This window comes from Musa acuminata, chromosome BXJ1-7 (assembly GCF_036884655.1).
Source record: "Musa acuminata AAA Group cultivar baxijiao chromosome BXJ1-7, Cavendish_Baxijiao_AAA, whole genome shotgun sequence".
In the NCBI taxonomy this organism is placed as follows: Eukaryota; Viridiplantae; Streptophyta; class Magnoliopsida; order Zingiberales; family Musaceae; genus Musa; species Musa acuminata.
In genome coordinates this window covers 11,933,308-11,953,290 of record NC_088333.1, presented here as the reverse complement: position 1 = coordinate 11,953,290, position 19,983 = coordinate 11,933,308, and the positions used below count along the sequence as shown (strand labels likewise).

General features: G+C 38.4%; 4 protein-coding genes across 8 annotated transcripts; 1 reads left to right on the top strand and 3 right to left on the bottom strand.

Moving 5' to 3' along the window:
* Nucleotides 1-70: 70 nt before the first annotated feature.
* On the bottom strand, nucleotides 71-5,831 carry LOC135678858 (coatomer subunit zeta-1-like). Its single transcript, XM_065192075.1, has 6 exons — nucleotides 5,674-5,831; nucleotides 2,396-2,555; nucleotides 1,147-1,294; nucleotides 957-1,034; nucleotides 423-507; nucleotides 71-321 (listed from the first exon to the last, which is right to left on the bottom strand). Exons 1-6 carry the CDS (start codon nucleotides 5,674-5,676, stop codon nucleotides 262-264), a joined length of 534 nt encoding a protein of 177 aa, XP_065048147.1. The 5' UTR covers nucleotides 5,677-5,831; the 3' UTR covers nucleotides 71-261.
* Nucleotides 5,832-6,190: 359 nt separating this feature from the next.
* Nucleotides 6,191-9,187, top strand: LOC103991722 (histone H2B.11). 5 transcript variants are annotated; one of them, XM_065192079.1, is made up of 4 exons: nucleotides 6,191-6,769; nucleotides 7,549-7,671; nucleotides 7,757-7,845; nucleotides 8,849-9,187. In XM_065192079.1, exon 1 carries the CDS (start codon nucleotides 6,279-6,281, stop codon nucleotides 6,735-6,737), a length of 459 nt encoding a protein of 152 aa, XP_065048151.1. In that variant the 5' UTR covers nucleotides 6,191-6,278; the 3' UTR covers nucleotides 6,738-6,769; nucleotides 7,549-7,671; nucleotides 7,757-7,845; nucleotides 8,849-9,187. The 5 variants fall into 5 exon arrangements, with proteins under 5 accessions (XP_065048151.1, XP_065048150.1, XP_065048153.1 ...); XM_065192078.1 differs by having other exon boundaries at nucleotides 8,843-9,187; XM_065192081.1 differs by lacking the exon at nucleotides 7,757-7,845.
* A 377-nt stretch (nucleotides 9,188-9,564) lies between these two features.
* Nucleotides 9,565-13,319, bottom strand: LOC135678856 (putative pentatricopeptide repeat-containing protein At5g59900). Its single transcript, XM_065192074.1, has 3 exons — nucleotides 10,313-13,319; nucleotides 10,057-10,221; nucleotides 9,565-9,954 (listed from the first exon to the last, which is right to left on the bottom strand). The coding sequence occupies exon 1, from the start codon at nucleotides 13,168-13,170 to the stop codon at nucleotides 10,414-10,416; it is 2,757 nt and encodes a 918-aa protein (XP_065048146.1). The 5' UTR covers nucleotides 13,171-13,319; the 3' UTR covers nucleotides 9,565-9,954; nucleotides 10,057-10,221; nucleotides 10,313-10,413.
* Nucleotides 13,320-15,177: 1,858 nt separating this feature from the next.
* LOC135678855 (short-chain dehydrogenase TIC 32 B, chloroplastic-like) lies at nucleotides 15,178-18,416 on the bottom strand. Its single transcript, XM_065192073.1, has 8 exons — nucleotides 18,220-18,416; nucleotides 17,845-18,076; nucleotides 17,683-17,762; nucleotides 17,452-17,605; nucleotides 17,270-17,348; nucleotides 16,350-16,434; nucleotides 16,211-16,257; nucleotides 15,178-15,480 (listed from the first exon to the last, which is right to left on the bottom strand). Exons 1-8 carry the CDS (start codon nucleotides 18,335-18,337, stop codon nucleotides 15,301-15,303), a joined length of 975 nt encoding a protein of 324 aa, XP_065048145.1. The 5' UTR covers nucleotides 18,338-18,416; the 3' UTR covers nucleotides 15,178-15,300.
* Nucleotides 18,417-19,983: the final 1,567 nt, after the last annotated feature.

The window sequence follows — 19,983 nt, the reverse complement described above, 5'->3', positions numbered from 1 at the left end:
AAATGAATAATATGAGCATGCATCAGGTCCATATGCAATTGGTAGATTGACTAGTTTTCATAGCCATTAATAATTTCAACCATCATACTGTAATCATTCATTATAGAAAATGTACTACATTTTTAGCAGTCACAAAATTGAATCCAAATAGTTTAGCTCTTTTATCAGGTAGAGAAAAGAAAAGGATAATGGATCAAGTGAAAGATTAAACTTGATCATTGTCAAGCTTTTCATTTCTACCAGAGTAAATAGACAAAGGCATTACTTAAGAAGAGATCTTGCCAAGTGTTCACGAGCAGTTGCCAGGGCTTGAGAAATCGTCTGCAAATGTTAAACAATGAAATATTTTATTAAGGTTCAGCACGGTCCAGTGAATGTTAAATATTTTATTAAGGTACAGTATATCTAGTTATGATCCTCACCTGCTCGGACAAGGATGTGGCTCCATCAAGACTGTTTGCTGCTACTTTTGTGGCAATAACACTTGCTTCTGTCTCGAGGACAATCCTGCAAGTCAAAACAAGATCCATAAGTACACTTTGATAACATCTTGGTTTCACATGTAATGGTTTAAAGTGCAAGTAGATAATGAAATATAAGTGGATTTAATTTTGAACATATAATTAATGTCATATTTTTTTCAGTTCTTTCTATCCTAGCTTCAGGTTCTTTATCAAACTCGTCCAATAGGCTTTTTTCTTAACATTCTGTGTTCAGTCTTAGTGAGGTCTTAGTTTGGGATACATTATCTTCTAATTTCAGCTTTGCTACAGCACCATTTGGAAAGTTAAACCATAAGAATATCTTTACCCGTTACAAACAAGTCCCGAATTTCCAGAGAGATCATTTTATAGGTTATATATTGACTAAGCAACATGGATGGAAGGAGATAGTGAAAAATGGCAGAAGTACGAACAATTTATGCAAGTCAAATTAACCAAACAGAAGTATCTTACCCTCCATCAACAATTTCATCAAGGCAAAGAAGGATCAAATCCAGGTTTTCAAGTGCTGATCTTTTATCTACATTGTTCCTGGAACCATGCAACACAGTTACAACTGTGAATCAGCAGATAGAAGTGAAAGACAATTGCATTTCTTTGTTCTTTTACGTGAGAAAACAGCAACAAATGAAAATGGAGAAACCTAAGAAGCAGCCCAACTGCATCAAAGAATCCCTGAAGCACAGTCGCTATGATGAGCTCATTCTCATCGTCTCCTCCAGTAACAAAAAAGTGAAGGTCCTGAATGAATTTGTAGACGACAATGTAACCGTCAAGCATTGCTATCTCAGCTGTAAATGGTCACAACACTAAATCAGCATAACAAAACATAAATCCTGTCTATGTAACAACAGATAAAATGGTAAATTTGGTCAATTCTTTAGTTATTTTATAGTCAGACTAAACATATCTGCATCAGTTATTTTCAAGAAGACTTCAATTGCTTGAGTTATCCAAAAAAAATCAGCAGGATGAAGTATCTGGCCTGTACTAGATAAAGGAGAGTTTGGATGATTGCATATCAACTCATCCACAATCTGTGGCATTAAGAGAAATAGTGTATCTACCTTAAGTCGATGACAATGCTTAAGCTATGACCAAGAGATGAAAACAGATAAAAAGCAACTGTTGAGTTACATAGAAATTCAGGGAAGGAATTAGTAACAATTCAAGCTTATCAAGAAAATAGCCAGGGCAAGTCAACATAAAGCAGAATTTTTCAGGCACCACAATTTTCTTCATCCCTTACAAATTAAAAACCGACATCTAACACATATGCTCAATAATTTTAATAAGAGAGCTCCTCTCAAGTATGTTCCATAGAGAGTTGAAGAAGCTGCATTGCTTTAGCATGTGGAAATGATTAAACAACATAATCTCTTCCCCAGTTAAGACATATAATGTTTTCCGACATGGGTAATACAATTTCAAGATAATGACTCGAGAAGCATGCTAAATTCTTCTCTTCCAGAAACAACATGCTTACTACTTTAAGGAACATTGTCTCTGTAGTCAAGATGGCATATAGACAGTCTGTTCAGCATGTACTCATTTATAAGCAGCCATTGATGAATCAGTCTCCTAAATCAACCATTAGAATAAGTATATCTAGAACGCCAACGGAAGGTGACAGCAACAAAGAATCACAGTGAGAGATTTTTTATGAGAAATAAGGATATGAGAATATAATTGATCTCAATAAATCTTTCCTTTGAGCATAAAATATTAACAATAAAAGCAAATAAATTATCCTCCATTGAAAGAAAATTAATCCACAATTTATGCACTTACTAATATAAACATGTGTGCTCAAGAATACTGTGGTAGAATGCCAATTTTAAGTACTCAGAAACCAATTAGAAAGTAGAACATACTGATGACAGACATGTTACCTTCAGTCCTAGCATTTGTTTTCAGTGTCTTGGTAAATATAGACTTCTCATATGCCAATTTAGCGGCAAGTGTAGGCCAATCATCTGTATAGTACTTAACAGCCACTCGTTTTCCCTCAGAATCAAGGAGAAGAACATTCTTGATGGATGGGCAACAATCCTACAAATTAAACAGACAGAGAGAGGTTGCAATTGTAAGAAACAAAATCCTTAATGGCTCCAAAGAAAGTTAATGAAAATGTTGAACAAAAATTAGTTTAAACGGTAACATATATGGCAGAGTACCAATGTGCTCGAGTGAGCATGAGACTGGTATCTCACCTGCTGATGCCAAGTGAATTTCTAGGTGTCATTTGATTAAGCTACTGCCGTTCTTGAACAGTCAAACTCATATCAGTCTAAAAAGTGTATTGCAAGTGAAGTACTAAAAAGCTAAGGTTGAAGGTCTTGGCAGACACACCTAGAGATCAGAGTGGTAACTGAAGAAAAATTTGAGACTAAATGTGGAACTGATAATGATGAAATGCATTAGTATTTTAAGTGAAATAAGCATTTATGTACAAGACACATATGTATACAGGCCATCAGCATCAGTACTTAAAGGTGGTTGACTTTAGAAATTTTTATGACTTTATTTATGTTTGTTGTGGACTCTATGAGTTTATGATGGTAAATATTATATAGATAAAGGGTCAGAAAGGTGCAATATAAATTATAATAACTGGGCATAGATAAATGGTGGAAAACCACGTGTCAAAAAGCTGATAAGAAAACTAAACCATAAGAATCAAGGAAATAGACAAAAAGAAATCTTAAATAGCTGCAGTCAGAAGATTCGCTGAATTTTCCACATTTTAGAGGAATGCCAGCTCAAAACTCACATATTATTCTTCATTTGTTTTTAAGAAAATTGCATAGAGTAGAAACAAATGAAGAGGTAAAAATATGTTATGATGACCCAAATCTAGCATTTTTTTAATGTACATCACATGGTTTATTCAATAGATACAAACAAATGACAAAAAATTGTAAGTAGAAAGGTCACAAAAAAAAAGGTTTAGATATGATAACATTAACAATTTCTTTCAGAGTTTCTGTAATTTGAGTTGTGACAGTAGCTAAGGCATAAAAACTGTTGTCAAATGAAAACCTGAACTTTACCAACAGTTTAAACATAACCATGGTTACAAGCTGAAAATAACATACTGTGAAATTGAATGTACTCGTAGCAGGAAAAGAGTCTAGTAAAACCAATATTTACTCAATACAACCAATTGGAAATTCTACCAAGTATATATCACACCATATACCCAAGTATTCCAAACTCCAGTTGAACAAAATGATACTCATTTGTGAGATAACACAAAAGCAAAGTATATTCCAAGTAAATCAACAAGAAAAGGCCCTACCTATGACCCATATTGTTAACATAGAATCTTCTTAAGTGGGGACACTGACAGCTGCACTCAATTGATTTTACTATGGTCTTTAAATTAATTTTCTTGTCAAGAATGGCCTCATGTACAATCTTATATAAAGAGGTTCTGTTTGCTCAGGATCGAATACACATCTTCAACCAACCTGTGATAATCAAAGAAACTTGCATATTTCTATACTACAGGACTTCATGGAAATGGATGCTTTAGTTCCTTGAGTGTTTGAGATCACATAACTAGTTAGAGATAAAGCTTGCTCAGTTTATTCAACAATTCAGCGCATTTCATCCTTCAATGCTTATCACTACATGTATATCTCCGGAATGTATGAACAGTAACTGAATATTGAATACCAATTTTCATTGTGCTTATAGCCTCATACTATAAGATGTATGTACAAGACCTTTTAGACATATATACATTCAGGTTCTTACTTCTTACAGGTGAGATATTTATATCCTTGACATGGTTTACTGTGCCAGGTTGGTCGATTTGAAGATCAAATCCCATAGACTCCCGACAAATATCTGTTGAAGCAGATACTAGACTCCCATAGACTCCCATATTTCTATACTACAGGACTTCATGCAAATGGGGTCGATCTGAAGATCAGATCCTATAGACTCCCATATTTCTACACTACAGGACTTCATGCAAATGGATGCTTTAGTTCCTTGAGTGTTTGAGATCACATAACTAGTTAGAGATAAAGCTTGCTCAGTTTATTCAACAATTCAGCTCATTTCATCCTTCAATGCTTATCACTACATGTATATCTCCAGAATGTATGAACAGTAACTGAATATAGAATACCAATTTTCATTGTGCTTATAGCCTTATACTATAAGATGTATGTACAAGACCTTTTAGACATATATACATTCAGGTTCTTACTTCTTACAGATGAGATATTTATATCCTTGACATGGTTTACTGTACCAGGTTGGTCGATCTGAAGATCAGATCCCATAGACTCCCGACAAATATCTGTTGAAGCAGATACTAGTCAACCTGATCAGATTTTTGATAGTCCATTCTACTTCAATGTCGGTCCTAAATTCTAGCACCGATCTCACTTCAATGCACTTGAAGCTTGACTGCGTAGCTACATGAATTGTCAATTTCTCCTACACAAAACTGTACAGCAACAAAGCTTCAAGAGTAAAAATTCCTGTATAATAATCTAAATCAGCTAATGCAATCATCAACATAATTACAGTGTAGAGAAAAAGGAAGGAGAAGTCACATAGTTTTTCTTGATATTAGTGAAGAAATAATTTGTTATGAAATGAATGATTTCATTCATCAAGGGAATACATATTTATGCAGATTTGAGGGAGAGATTTATCTTAACCATGTGCTCAAATTATACACATATATCTTGATGATTGATCCTAAATCATAGACTGATTGAAGATTAAAGCATGTAAGAAATACAAAATTATCATTTCTTATTTCCCTCTACCATAATCTTCTATCAATGAGATGTAATAAAAGGATCGCATAATTCTTATTCTTAAACTTAATGCGCCTGTCACCCGTTCTACCACCCATCAAAGAAGCATCTCGTTTGGATCCTCTTCCTTTCATCCGTTTTAGATCGCCGTCCCTTTCTGCTTTAAGATCTATTCTTTTCTTTACGTTTGTACTTCATTTCCGCTTAGACCAAAGGCATCAATGACGCCCAAAAACACCAGATGATCATCGTCGAACAGATCTAGATCTAAAGGTTTGTCGGCCAGATTGTCACGACAACGACAAAATCTACCAGAATTCACAAGACTGCAGGAAAACTGTAGATCCAATCGACTAGAGAGGCAGAGAGACGATCAAAGAACGTACCATTCGAGAGATTCTAAGGGCAAAAGGAAGGGGAACGACGAGATCCAATCGGCAATTGGCGCAGCGACCTCCGATGCTGAGCTCGTAGTCTGTCTCCCGAGATTAAAAGAGGCAGTCTTAGAAACCGCCTCAAAGTCCAAACCCAAGGTGGTGTCATCAAGTCGGGTTCGGATCAGATCCGTTTGCGTTCAATGCCTCCTACGGTCCGTGTAAAGCAATAACACCGGTCGTAATCGGATCAAATCGTATCCAACGCCTCCGCTCCGTCAAAGTACGTCGAATCATAGCCGTATATTTACGCTCAATCTGATGATCCTCCTACGGTCCGTGCAAAGCAATAACACCGGTCGTAATCGGATCGAATCGGATCCAACGCCTCCGCTCCGTCAAGGTACGTCGAATCATAGCCGTATATTTACGCTCAATCTGATGATCCAAGAAAGTGACACGTCAAGGATCCCAAACGAAACACCTCCTCCAAGCAAAACGCTACCCTTTTCTTTATATACGTCTGCCGCTCTCTCCATTCCGATCGCCGCTTGTCCTCCACGATCGTTCGTTTCTCGAGCCACACGCAAGTCGCTTTCCCGAAACCCTCGCTTCTAATGGCGCCCAAGGCCGAGAAGAGGCCAGCGGAGAAGAAGCCCGCCGCCGAGAAGCCGGCCGAGGACAAGGAGAAGAATGCGGAGAAGTCCGCGGCCGAGAAGATGCTCAAGGCGGAGAAGCGCCTCCCCTCCAAGGACAGCGCGTCCGGCGACAGGAAGAAGAAGAAGAAGCCTAAGAAGGGGAGCGAGACCTACAAGATCTACATTTTCAAGGTGCTCAAGCAGGTGCACCCGGACATCGGCATCTCAAGCAAGGCCATGTCCATTATGAACTCCTTCATCAACGACATCTTCGAGAAACTCGCCCAGGAGGCCTCTCGCCTCGCCCGCTACAACAAGAAACCCACCATCACTTCTCGCGAGATCCAGACCTCCGTCCGTCTGGTGCTCCCTGGCGAGCTTGCCAAGCACGCAGTCTCTGAGGGGACCAAAGCGGTGACCAAGTTCACCAGCTCTTGAGCCGTGGCTGCCGCTAGGGTTATACTGCTTTGGTGAGCAAATGGCTGCTAGGGTTATAATGCTTTCTTTTTGTATTGGATATGATGGGCGTGTGGTTGTTACATTTAAGTTTATGAGCCGTGTTGAGGAAAAGGGGTATTTGATGATATGATTTTTGATATAAGTTAATATAAATCTTAAAATGACATCGCTTTCATACGTTACATTTGGGAAAGATAGGTATTACCTCTTTATCAGTCTAACAAGCGTACTTTATACTTGTTGATGTATGATACAAAAGGTCAGGGGGACTTCTCAGATTAAGTATTCTACATTTATGAGGATTTTGGAGGAAGGGTTTGATGCATGAGGCTGTTGGATGTTTATTTGCGCTTGTTGTCACAATGCTTTATATCTCTATCTTCCTCTTTCCAGCTTCTTTCCATGGAATAATTTGTTCAGCATATCTACAGTGTGTCATCTAGTGTTCCCTTTCCAATTGTCTTTGTCGTGGTGGTTCTTTTCTTTTTGTTTTATGTTATGGATGCGATGCTTATGTGGCTTTCTGCTTGATGTATTTATGGATGTTAGTATCAGAAACCACAGATCATTCTGATAGACGATTGGAATTTCTATGTTATGTCCTTGAATTTGTTGGAAACTTGAGCAAAAGTTGGATTTGGGGAAATTTCTTGCATTTTATTTTTGTAATTGGTCAAGTGCTTTTTGTCTTTGTTTTTTATGTTACTGGATGTGGTATTATTATATGATTCAATATCTTTTATGTGGCTTCCTGATTGGTGACTAATTTGCTTATGAATGTTTGTATCAGAATCTGCCAATCATCCTGATAGATGGTCAGAATTTATTTAATATGTCCTTGGATTTGTTGGAGACTTGAGCAAAAATCAGATTGGAGAAGAAATTATATACGTTTTCGTCTCTAACCGGACAGGTGCCTTTTCACCTGAAATCATCTTGATTCTTTTATTTGTTCTTAAACTATCCTGCTGATAGATGCCTTATATTTCATTTTTCAGGTGAACTTCTTATAGTATACTTTTCTTTCAAAGTTCAAAGTAGCTAAGATGTAGAAGTTCAATTAGTCAGCAGGTTTCCATGTGGCCAGGTGACTGCTTTCTCAATATTAGAGTTCTATCACTGCTGATTGGTTTGGTCATTTTTGCGATGTATGATGTTCAGATATTCAGCAAAATTAGTTCTTGTTTTACATCCTATGTTTGTGTTAGCAGTTCTGATTCTAAATTTGTTCCAAAGCCTTGGACAAGCAAAGCTATGATTATCACTCATCCCCCCTTTTTGAAATTTCTTCATAAAAACTTGTTTAAGACAAGACATTTAAGTTTTTTAGCGATTGTCCAAGTGATCAAAGTGCTATGCCGACGTGGAGATGTAGTGCATAAGATGATCAGCTGATGAATCTGCTATAGTGCAAGCATATCTTTTTCAAAAAAGAAAGTAATAGTTTGGTTTTCTGGTAGTGCTCTGTCATTTCTTGCTTGGCATAAGTATTTGGCATGGATATGGTTCATTGTTAGTTTACCTTGCCATTAGTATTTCTCTGGTAGTTCTGTTTTTACTTGGCATAAGTATTTAGCATGGCATGCTTTCAGTGCTAGTTTCCTTTGCCATTACTATCTCAAATTATGCACTAGCTCTTTATCTCTTCTCCTTTCTTGCTTCCTGTAATTTTCTACAAAAGGTCTTTAAAATACTTGGACATGATATTTCAGATTTTGACGCTCGTGTGTGATGATATGATTCCATGAAAAGTAAATGACATTATACTCCTTTTTAGCTTTTCCACATTGGGATGTTGGTACTCGAATAAATTGATATATTTTCGATACAGATTTTGAGATGCATGGCCACTAAGAAGCCTATTAGCTATCTCATTGGTTTCTTTGGGTTAACCATAACAAATCCTTGTTTCACAATCATCTGGGCAAGTTTTTGCTTGTGCTAACGATCATACTTAGCACAGAGGTCTTTCTGGGGGCTTCCAAGGGGTTTTTCTTCCGAATACTAGATCTGTGGTAAATAATTTGATCTCAGTTTCACTATTAAATGTGATGGCTCATTGGATTCCCTTTCTGGACCTGTAGATACAGGTTACATTATCAGGTGTGATGGAGAAATCTTAGCTGCTGATGTTGTCCTTTGCAAAGTGAAGGAGGCCAAGCAAGTTGAAGGTATAGAGCTGGTATGGAAGGTCCGAGGAGAACTAAAGAGGAACAACTGCATTGTGAAGATTAACTTTGAATCTAAGAAATTATTGACACCTTATTTGAAAACTACTGCTCCACCTTGGCATTTGAAGTCTGTAATAAGTAGGATGAGTTGATGTGGTCTGCGGCTCAGCTGGTAACATAGCCAAGAATCAAAGCTAGTAGTAACATTTTTTGAAACATTAGTCACCATCTAATCTGATGGAATAATTGACTTATTTATTTGTTGAGACTCGATCAACAGTGCATAATGTTACAAACGTAGAGATTGTTTTAACTTACTAAGTAATTTCAATGACAAATTCAGGAGAAATTTTGGTACATCAAAACTTATCCAGAATCCGTTCAGAAGGATCGCAGAGACAACATATTTAGCTTTTTATCAGTAAATGATATCCTACGAGGGCTTCCGGTCAGTTGGTAGCCCACCCTATACAACTTTCTTGCTCATTTCCATGCTTCATACACATGAGCCTCAGCATGATTAAAAGTCTACCAGAAACACAGGGTTTTATGAAGTTCAAAATGCAGAGACAGATTATTTTCACAATCAGGTCACAAAAAACCTTTCCATGGCGCCAATCTTCTCCTCTCTCTTAAACTTTTATAGAAAACACATTAAATAATCTGACAAAGCATTATGGTACGATAACTACTTGCAAGTAACATTTATAAAGATTGTGATGTGTAACTAAATCAATAAGCAGTTTTGTACAAGAATTTACAACCAGAAAAATTGAACAGAGGAAAATTAGAGAGAAGTATAGTTTTAGGGATAACCGGAAGCAGGAAACAACTTCAGAATGAAGAAATATTTGAAACATACATGCTTCCTTTTGCTCTTACTTTCCAACTCATGGAAGATCAGATTTTGCTAGTTTGCAGCGTTATGGTTATCAATTGCCAGAGTCAGCCATCACCTTCCTTCAAGTTGAACTTTTGGAACAGTAAATGCTTTCCTTTGAAACTATTTCACATCTTAAAATGACCTTCATGAAATCGTGGGCACGCATCAATATCGACATGCAGAATCAACATACTTCGTTTAGTTTTCAAGTTTTTGGATCTTAAATAAGAAAATAGAGATATACCTGAAACCACATATGAATTAAGGGCCCTTCTGAAGATGCCTCTCACCATGTAGTTTTGAGAGAATCAATACATTGAAATAGCTTTACTTTTAAATATGTCAGACAAAACCACACCTGTAACCGAGTTAATTGGTGGGTTTTATATCGAATCGACCGACCAGTAACCTGCACAGAATACAAGCCAGATCATTATCGGAACCATCATACTTGTTGACCATCAATGGTTTGACTATTAGATTAACAAACTAAAACCAACCTCAGCATTATGCATTGAATAGAGGAAATAGCAGCTATCCTGCCGCCTGTTGATCAATCCATTGCTGAGAGCATATAACCACAGGTTACTCTGAAATACATTTACTCGATAAGAAATGTTTGTCGTCCTTTAGTGCCCATCGAGCATATACCATGAATAAGAGAGGTATATGTCGCCCAATTTGGCTTCACATTGCATCTGATCATGTCATCGTATAAAGCAGAAGCTTTAGCCAGCTCACCGCTTATAATGCAACCACGTATAAGTAAATTGTATGCTAACGTATCGGGCTTCAATCCACTTCTAAGCATCTCATCCCAGAGCTGAAAAGCTTCATTTAGATTACCCGTTCTGCAGTACTCATAAATTAGTGTCGAATAACTAATGCAATCAGGAAAAATGTTATTTTGAACCATATGACCAACAAGGCTAGCAGCATCCTGAATTCTCCCAGTTTTGCAGAAACCCCTTATTAGCAGGTTGTACGTAACTGTATTGGCTAAAATTCCATTAAGCATCACTCGATGCAGCATTACAGCTTCATTCATATTTCCTTCTCTAGTAAGGCAGTCGAGAAAGGAGCCAAATGTAACACTATTAGGAAGAACTCCACTAACTAGCATTTCCTTGCAAAGCATCAGTGCTTTATTAAAGAATCCTGCTTTACACAATCCATTTATCAGTACGTTATAAGTCACAACATTTGGCTGACATCCCTCAACAGCCATTTTATCCCAGATAACTGAGGCTTCTGAAAATTTTTCTAGCTTCGAATATGCATCAACTATATTAGTATACAAAATAACATCAGGCTTAATTCCTTTGTTGATCATTTCTCTTAATAGTGAATGTGATCTTACTTTATCCTGCTGCATTAAAGATCCATAAATAAGCACACTGTAACAGACAAGATCCATATTTACTCCCCTCTCCACCATTTCTTTCCAGAGATCATAGGCATCATCTATTCTTTCTTGTTTGCAGAATCCATGAAGAAGGGAACTGCAGCTCATCTCATTTAGTGCCTGATGCTCGCTGTGTAGATCATCTACAAATTCCTTGGCTTCAGCCACTCTGCCACACATACACAAGCCAGTTATCAAGGACCTAAAAGTATAATTGTCTGGGGTGATGCCCTTCTTTACCATCCCATCATATAGCCGGAAAGCTGTTGCCGTATCTCCTATAGAACAATATCCTTCTATCATGACATTATAGGTCACTTGGTTCGGCAACACATTCAGTTCTACCATTTCATCAAACAATCCAGCAGCTTTCACCATCAATTTAGCCCGACAATATCCACTAATAAGGGCTGTGAAAGTATGAGTATTCCATGTCAAACCATTCTCAGGCATCTGGCGGTGAAGCTTCGAAGCACTAGCCAAATCCCCTTCCCTGCAATATCCAGTTATCAATGAAGTATAAGTTAATTCATTTGGTGACAATCCTTGCTCGGTCATCTCCCTAAAGAGAGCCTCTGCTTTGGTCAAACCTCCTGATCGGCAATGCCCATTAATCAAAGAATTGTACGGGTAAATGGTAACTCGCAAACCTTCTTCCTTCAGTTTGCCGAACAACTGGAGGGCATTATTCAGTTTGCCCCTTTTGCACAACGAATCAATCAATATTGAATAGGTAACATCATCCGGAGATAGACCTTTCTCCTTCATCTTTGCAAAAAGAGATTCAGCTTCATCAAATTTCCCACTCTTACACAAAGTATTGATCAAAGCATTATGAGCAAACAGATCGGGGATCAACCCCACGTTTCCCAGCTTATGAACTAATCCAAAAGCCTCTTCTAGCTTTCCTTTCCTCCTCAATCCATCCACCACTGTGGAGCAAACAGCTTTGGTCGGTACCAAGCCTAAGTCGATCATTTCCTTGGTTATTTCCACAGCCGTTTCCAACTCCTCCACCTTGCAAAGTCCAAGAACCAAAGTGCAATAAGTCACATCATTGGCCTTCAACCCACTCGACCCCAAAGAATTCTTGATTTCCATCGCCTCCGTAACCTTTCGGTTCTTGCAAAGCCCATGAATCAACACATTGTACGGGACGACACTAGAATTTGCCCCATCGGCCTCCATCCGGGAAATGATTTCTTTAGCACTATTCAAATCCTTCAGCTCGCAAAAGGCCTTCACCACCGCAGTGTAGATGAAGACGTCGAGGGTGATCCCAGATCTCGCGGCCTCGTCGAACACCGCGAAGACCAGATCGAACATCCTGGCCTTGGCCAATCCGTGCATGACGTCGCTGAAGGTCCGGGGCTCCGGGAGAAGACTGAGGACGGCGAGGGCGTCCAAGGGGCGGCCGATCTGAAGGTAGGCCTGGACCAGGAAGTCGAATGCGATGGTGGAGCGGGGGGCGCCGCAGAGGCGGCCGGCCTCAGCGACGGCGCGAAAGGCGTCCACCGGGAGGACGCCGGGGTGGGAGGCAAGGGTCTGGAGGAGGGAAGACGCGGGCCAGTGGAGGCCGGCGCGGAGGAGGGCGTGGGCGAGGAGGGCGAAAGAGAGGGGGGAGTGGGGGAAGCGGTGGTGGAGGCCGAGGAAATCGAAGAAGCGAAGAGCGAGGCGAGGATCGTCGTGGCGTTGATGGTGAAGGATGAGGAGAAGGCGCTCGACGTGGCGGGGGCGGAGGCGGTTGGCGACGAAGGGGGAGGCGAGGGCGGCGCGCCAGCCCTGCGGGCGGGAACGGAGGATGTCGCACAGGATCTTGACGAAGCCCTCGTCGCGTTCGTTGTTGTCAGGGGAAGGAGGGTTGGGCGGCCGGACGGGGATCCCGGCGGAGTGCGGTCGGGCGAGGAGGAAGCAAGCGGGGTGGAGGAGCGGAGAACGACGACGCCGATTCATCGTTCGACCAAGACGGAACCCGACGCGTCCGTCTCACATAGTGGCGACTTGACCTATTAGCTAACCGGGTCGAGATCAAATGGAAAGCCCGGTTCCGCTCAACTTGACCCAAACTGAACCGAACCCAAAGCCGGCCCAAACCAAAAGCTTCATCCATTAGAAAACAGCCACGTGTATGAATTCTAAAATTTGTATCCCGTTACGAACTTCATGAAATCCATAGTGGAAACTGAAATTGTCTTTTGTCATACACGTTTATTTACCTAAAAAAGTATCTGATTCGAACACCCCTTTAATACTTCTCTAGAAAAATCCTAAAAGAATTTTTCTATCAATTTTTATTTTATTTTATAAAGAGTAAATACCAAAGGCAGGATTGGAGTTTTGAGATTTTCATTTTTTTTTATCGAAATCTATTGCGACCAATTAAAAAATAATATAATAAGCAAACTTACCCAATAGGAAAAAATAAAGAGCTTTCTACTAAGTAGATACACATCATTTTATTAAATAGATTCCTATGCATGAATAGAATGTGTCTGTCATGAAATCACTTAATAATATAATGATCATAGAATATATATATATATATATATCCATCATATATAATATAACTTAACTAATCAAATATCAATGTACTAGAGATAACATATATATTATTATGAAAGATGATAAGTGATGCACTAAGATGACAGTCAATGTTAGACATTCTCTATAAAATTAAGATGTTGATGTTAGACATTCTCTATAGAATTGTGGAGATGATGACTGAATTTGGCCAAATTGTGAATGATTCAATTGGGATGCTAAGTTGCTGTTGTCATTTCTTATATTCTTCACTAGCATTCATTTTTCTTGTTAAAATGTGGGAAGCTCCTATCTTCTGCTAATGGTTAACTTGCATTGTATGCTTTCAAATTGTTTCAGCTGTATCATGATTTTGAACTTAGGACAATGTGGTTGAACATTGTTTAAGTTTAATTTTCTGTAAAATTGATAGGATAATGACCGCTAATTTGGCCTAGTTGTTAAATGATTTGATTTGGATGCAGCTTTGCATTTGGTTTCTATAGTTCATTTGTCAGCTGCACATTTTTGTTTTCCTTGTTCCTATGACAAAGTGCTCTATGTTAAGTGATTGATGATGATGTCAGTTCTTACTTGTGGTTTCTGACATTTTACTGTTTCAACTTTGATCCTGTGTAATGAGTTTCTGTTCAATAACAGCTAGTATTGTTTCAAGAAGGTGAAGAGTGCAGTAGTGTGTGCCTTGTCTGCTACTTGAACATGTCTCCTCCTATCACTGACTTTGAGAAGTCCTAATGAGTATGTGAAAAATGTGTTTTGGTGGGTTGAGGTTTTCTCAGATGATCCTTGTGATTGGTGATCATGTGGTTGGCTGGATTGAATGTTTTGAAATGGAAATGATGCCTAAGGGTCATTATCTTTTGGATGTCTTTTAAATTTATTTCACAGTTGTTTGTCTGTAGTGGGTAAAATGATGTACTAAGCTCTTTACCTTATCACATTTCCTGATCCATATACTGTATATAACTTCTAAGATAGCAAAGGTATCTATCATACAGTTCCAAATTGATGTTACTTGGATGCTTAAATCTGATCATTTTATTGTCAGAGGGTGAGAATGAGATTACATTTGTGTTCTGATCAAGATAAGCTAGTCTTGTGAAACTATCATGTGGCAGACTATTATGTGATGGATCTAATCCTTTTGATCTACTGCTTACATGGATTTTATTTGCTACATGTTTGATCTCAAAGGTTCCAAATTGTTGGATAACTCTAATAACATTATGTTACATGCAATTACCTCAAGATGATGTTGGATTAATTTTCTGAAATTACTTTTAGAAGAATAATAATAAAAGTGGGATGTTTAGTTCAAGATGATGCTTTGTCTCCTACTTGCTAAAAAGCTGAGGTTGTAATTTTGTTGCTCCAGGTGCGGAGAGTTGCAGTTCAGAGTGATCTAAAAGATCTTTGGCATGAAGACAACCGATTACTATAGTTACACCTTCAACAATTTTGCAGCATGTAATCGGAGGAAAGAAAGAAAGGTAGATTGAAACCTTACAGTCATAGGTTGCTAGTAGGGAAATATCAACAATTTTATGGGAGATCTCTTAGGCTTGATTTAACCAGCTTTTCGCTGAAGTCCCAGAGCTTCTTCGCCAACTTCTTGTCTCTGGCCCAGGAACTCGGCATCTCCTCGTTGCAGTCGAAGAAGTACTTCCCGGTCACACCCTTGAGGCTCGGATGCAGTGCGACGTAGCATGTAGTAGCTGCTCCCTGCATGTATGTGGAATACACAATTCTATTTTAAGTGGATTTCTTTTTTATTGATTAATATATTTCATTGAAATTTAATTAATTATATTATATATATCTTATTCAATTATAAAAGATCACAAAATCTAACATTATGGTAACTGCTCGTATGTAGAATACACAACTCTCACATTTACCCCTTGCAATTAACATCATATAGAATTATTAAGATTTTTAGTGATTCTCTTCTAATTTTTTTTTCATTTTTTTTTTTAGAATCGTTGTAATATTCCATTAATCTCACATTGGAAGTGATCTAATGAGTGTATTATATTAATTCTTCATTAAACATTTTAGTTCGTGGTTGAAGAATTAAAATAAAATTATTGGTCAGTTGACTCAACAGGGGTCGATCTCCCCCCTATAAAATTATCTAGGTCAAACATTTGCTTGAGCGCCACGTCCAGCAGAAATTGGCCACAACCTTTTCAATTTGAGGGAAGCCAGCCGGCCGGACTATTGGCAGGTGAAGGTGGCTTAATATTGTGAGACTTTTTTTTTATTTGTCATTTCAACTCGCACCTATCTAATCAGAAATATAGCTTAGCATGATACTAGATGAGCAAGAGGAAAATTAGATTCTCCATTGCATCGCAGGATTCTAATCCAGATTGCCCTATCTTTTGCAGGAAAAAATGATTCTTTTTATGCATAGAGTGGCGGCTTTAATCATCAACCGAGTGCATCACACCTGTGGTACATTCTTCCAGAAGACACAACTGAATACTTTTAGCACCCCTGCAAGCAAGCAGCAAGCACAATGTATGAGTTCGGAACTTTTCACTCTTCTTCAAATAAAATCATCAACTTGGAAGGTTCATCGTGCATACGCATTAAAAGGAAAGAATGCCTCATCAAATTTGTCATGATCAGACCTGGATGAACAGAATTTACTGTAACTTTTGCACCATCTTCCTGTTAACCATGAGAGTAGTAAATCTGTGTAAAACCAACCTGTCATACCATGCTACATATCGAGAATTCAGATTGAGAAAACAAAACAGGCTACATGTACGTATGGATGCATCTTACGGGCCAGCAGTGTAAAATCTCACCACCTGAAGGAAAATTAACTTATATATACTCCTGCCCTGATCATGATCGAGGTCTTGGTCAACAGAAAGTGACTTCCTTTCTGATAAAAGTATGTTGCTTGTTTATCCCTGTTCTAAATCTATTTAGATACCAAGAGCAATCTTGTCAGTCATTCAAAGATGGATAAGATCTTTTGTGCTTGTGATTCTAAAAGTTCTAAAATGGTCACCCAGGTCCATGCAGGATAAGCCAGGATGACATGGAGCAGCAGCAGATGCACAATTCAGCTGGTGTGTCAGGTTTGTGCACTTAAGTTAGCCAGATTCACCTAATGGCACATTAAGCATGAAATTATGAGTTCAGATTTCTCCTTTGAGCTTAGGCATAATCCAGAAAATGATTTAGTTCATGCTTTATTTTCCTCTTTCTCCACATAAACAGCGTGAATAAATTTGAGGAATGAGAAGGAAGAAGATGTATGAACAGAACAGGGTTTGTACTTGTCTTTGCTAAGTTAATATATTTTATCTGTGACAATATTGCAAAAGGGTTATAAAAAGATGTGGACCATGAACGAATTATTTATATCTGCAAACTGTTCATATAAGAGTCCATTTTGAGAAACATATTTGTATATCAATCAAATATAATGGTAGTTATGCATTTTTGTTCTTTGGTATGATTCCTTGTGTAGTTTATGCATCAAACTGAGTACCTGTAAGCGCCGAGATAGCTCATTTGCATGCAATATATTGGCCAGTTTGGACTGTCCATATGCCTTTTTATCCGAGTATCTGATAAAGCAACAAGGAAACAGAAGAAAACATCATCCAGCTTTATTGATGAAAGAACCATTCTCATATGAATGCAGCAGAGCAGTTGCCAACTGAAACTTACACATCCTTGTCATTAAGTTTATCGAACCATATTCCTCCCTTGTATGTATGCTTGTGAGCTATCGACGATAGATTTATGATGCGACCCTCCATTCCTGTCTTCTTCGCTGTGCTTTTCATCTTCTCAAGTAGAAGATTCGTCAACAGAAAGTGACCTGTAGTGTAAAGTTCAATTGATTAAACCAACAGCTTCGCTAAGAACTCAAAACACTGATATAAATGCATATGATACCCAGATGATTCGTAGCAAACTGCATCTCGATTCCATCCCGGGAGAGTTGATAGGGACAGAACATCACACCGGCATTGTTTCTGGTAACCGATTTGATGCACAAAACTCTGTCTCAGTTGTGATGCCGGATATGGAAGAACAGTAACAAGAAGAAGCACATACATCAAGATGTCGAGAGGTAAATCCATGGAAAGGAATTTATCTGCGAAGGCTCGCACGGACTTCAACGAGCTCAGATCGAGCTCTAAGATGTCGACTCGGGATGCTGGAGCAGTTCGCTGGATGAGTTGCTTTGCGCCATCGGCAGCCTTCAAGTTCCTTGCAGCAATGATGACATGTGCTCCTCGAAGCGCAAAAACTCTCGCGGTCTCTGTGCCGATCCCGCTTGCACCTCCTGCATCGGGTAAAAACCCTCATTGATGATCGTTAATGGAAATATATACGAACAAGTTAAGTTATTCTCTACTTGGATTGACATTTGCATCGTCAAGAAGGCAAGCAGAGCAGTAAGAGAAGTAGAGCAGAGGATGGACGGACCGGTGATGATGACGGTGAGGTTGGAGGCGTCAATGCCAGCGGTGACCTGCTCAGCCGTGGAAGCGGATCCGAACCCGCTCAGACCCGGCAGCCCCGTCACCAGCCTGAAGAATCCCATTCTTCCTGCTCCGCCGAAGGAGGGTGGCAGCGACGCCGCAAGAAGGTGATGAGACAGAGAGAAAGGTGGTGCAAGAGAAGGTGAGCGAATCGAGAGAGGCGGGTCGTTATTTATGATTGTATGGGAGCCGGGAGAGCGTTCGGGGTGGGTGAGGCGTTGTCGATCCTGTGCAGGGTAACTTGCACGGGAAAGGATTAAAGGTTCATATCAACCGTTTGTTTAAATTATCAAGAGTTGACCCCCTCCGATGGGCGGTTGAGATTGGAAGAGTAGTGAGATGGATGGTTTTCGATACAGAGCAGCCTGCATAGCATCTGCGTTCGAGTTAATGCGCGAAGGTGGGGGGATGTGATTGCCTGATGAGCCCCCGGAAGACCACCAATAAGGAGCCTGCTGTGTCCCGTCTAATAACAGTGCAGGTACCGGAGTGGGTAGGTCATCTGAAATATGTTTACAACTCTTTTTTAAATATGATGAGGACGTCAAATATTTACTTCGTGGTTCAATTCTCGTTTCTGGGCACACGCGTTCGGAATGTGGGCCCCGGAGGTTGGCTCCAATGCAAAGGCAGGTGACCGCGGGGGTGCAACGGCATAAATGACCATGGACGTATCTTCCTTGTTTGGACAAACCAAACCATGTGGAATTGGGTGTTGGCTACGACCCTTGAGTGGAATTGTATTGCATGATTTTCCTAGAAAATATTTATATTTTGAATATTTTTATATTCAAAAAGTAATCTTAATTTTTAAAAATATTCAAAATATCCCTCGAAAGTTTTCTCATCAATTTTTTTAATTTATTTTTATCAATTTTTAACTATTATAGTATTTTTATTTCACTCATTTATATTATTTTTTAAATAATATTCATAGTGTTTCATTAAGGTATTAAAAATACTGTAAATATTATTGAAAAATATGATATCATATGTGTCTCTTTGATTGTTATTGCTCGTAGACGATTATTGTAATTAGTTTGGTTTAGGTTGAAAGTCTATAACATTATAATAAACGAAAATTTTTTGAAAGATAATTTAAATATTTTCTAATTAAATATACTGTTTGAGAAAATAATAAAAATAAAAATATTGATTAAGAAATACTTAAAATTTAATTATTTTCTAAAGAAATTATACAATTTTATTGGCCGTTCAGCCAGAGGCAAATAGGAGTGATAATGCAGCAATTCTCATTATCTTATAGTTAGTTTTTTATTAAAAAAAACAATGGAAAAGACAATAGACTTTATTAATCAAGATTCTATTATTTATCTTTTAATTGATGGTCTATAAAATATAAAATAGTTAGATGCCAGAGGATAAAATTGAATGAAAAATATCAAAAATAATATTTGATAGTTAAAATATTATCAATTAATTATTATTCAATGCATGGTTATAGACGTTATAGTCCAGTTAATGTAAAAACCTGCTTCCCTTTATCTATCCACATTGATGTAAGTCCAATCAAGATAGTTGTAAGTTCCCCTATGCCTATGTCGACAAGATATATATATATATATATATATATTATGAAGAATAATTTGTTCTCTTTCTGATATAAAAGATCACTTGTGTGTATATCTCCTCGAGCTAACTTAATCGTCAGAGGGATGAGATCGAAAAAACCCTTCAACCTCATCAT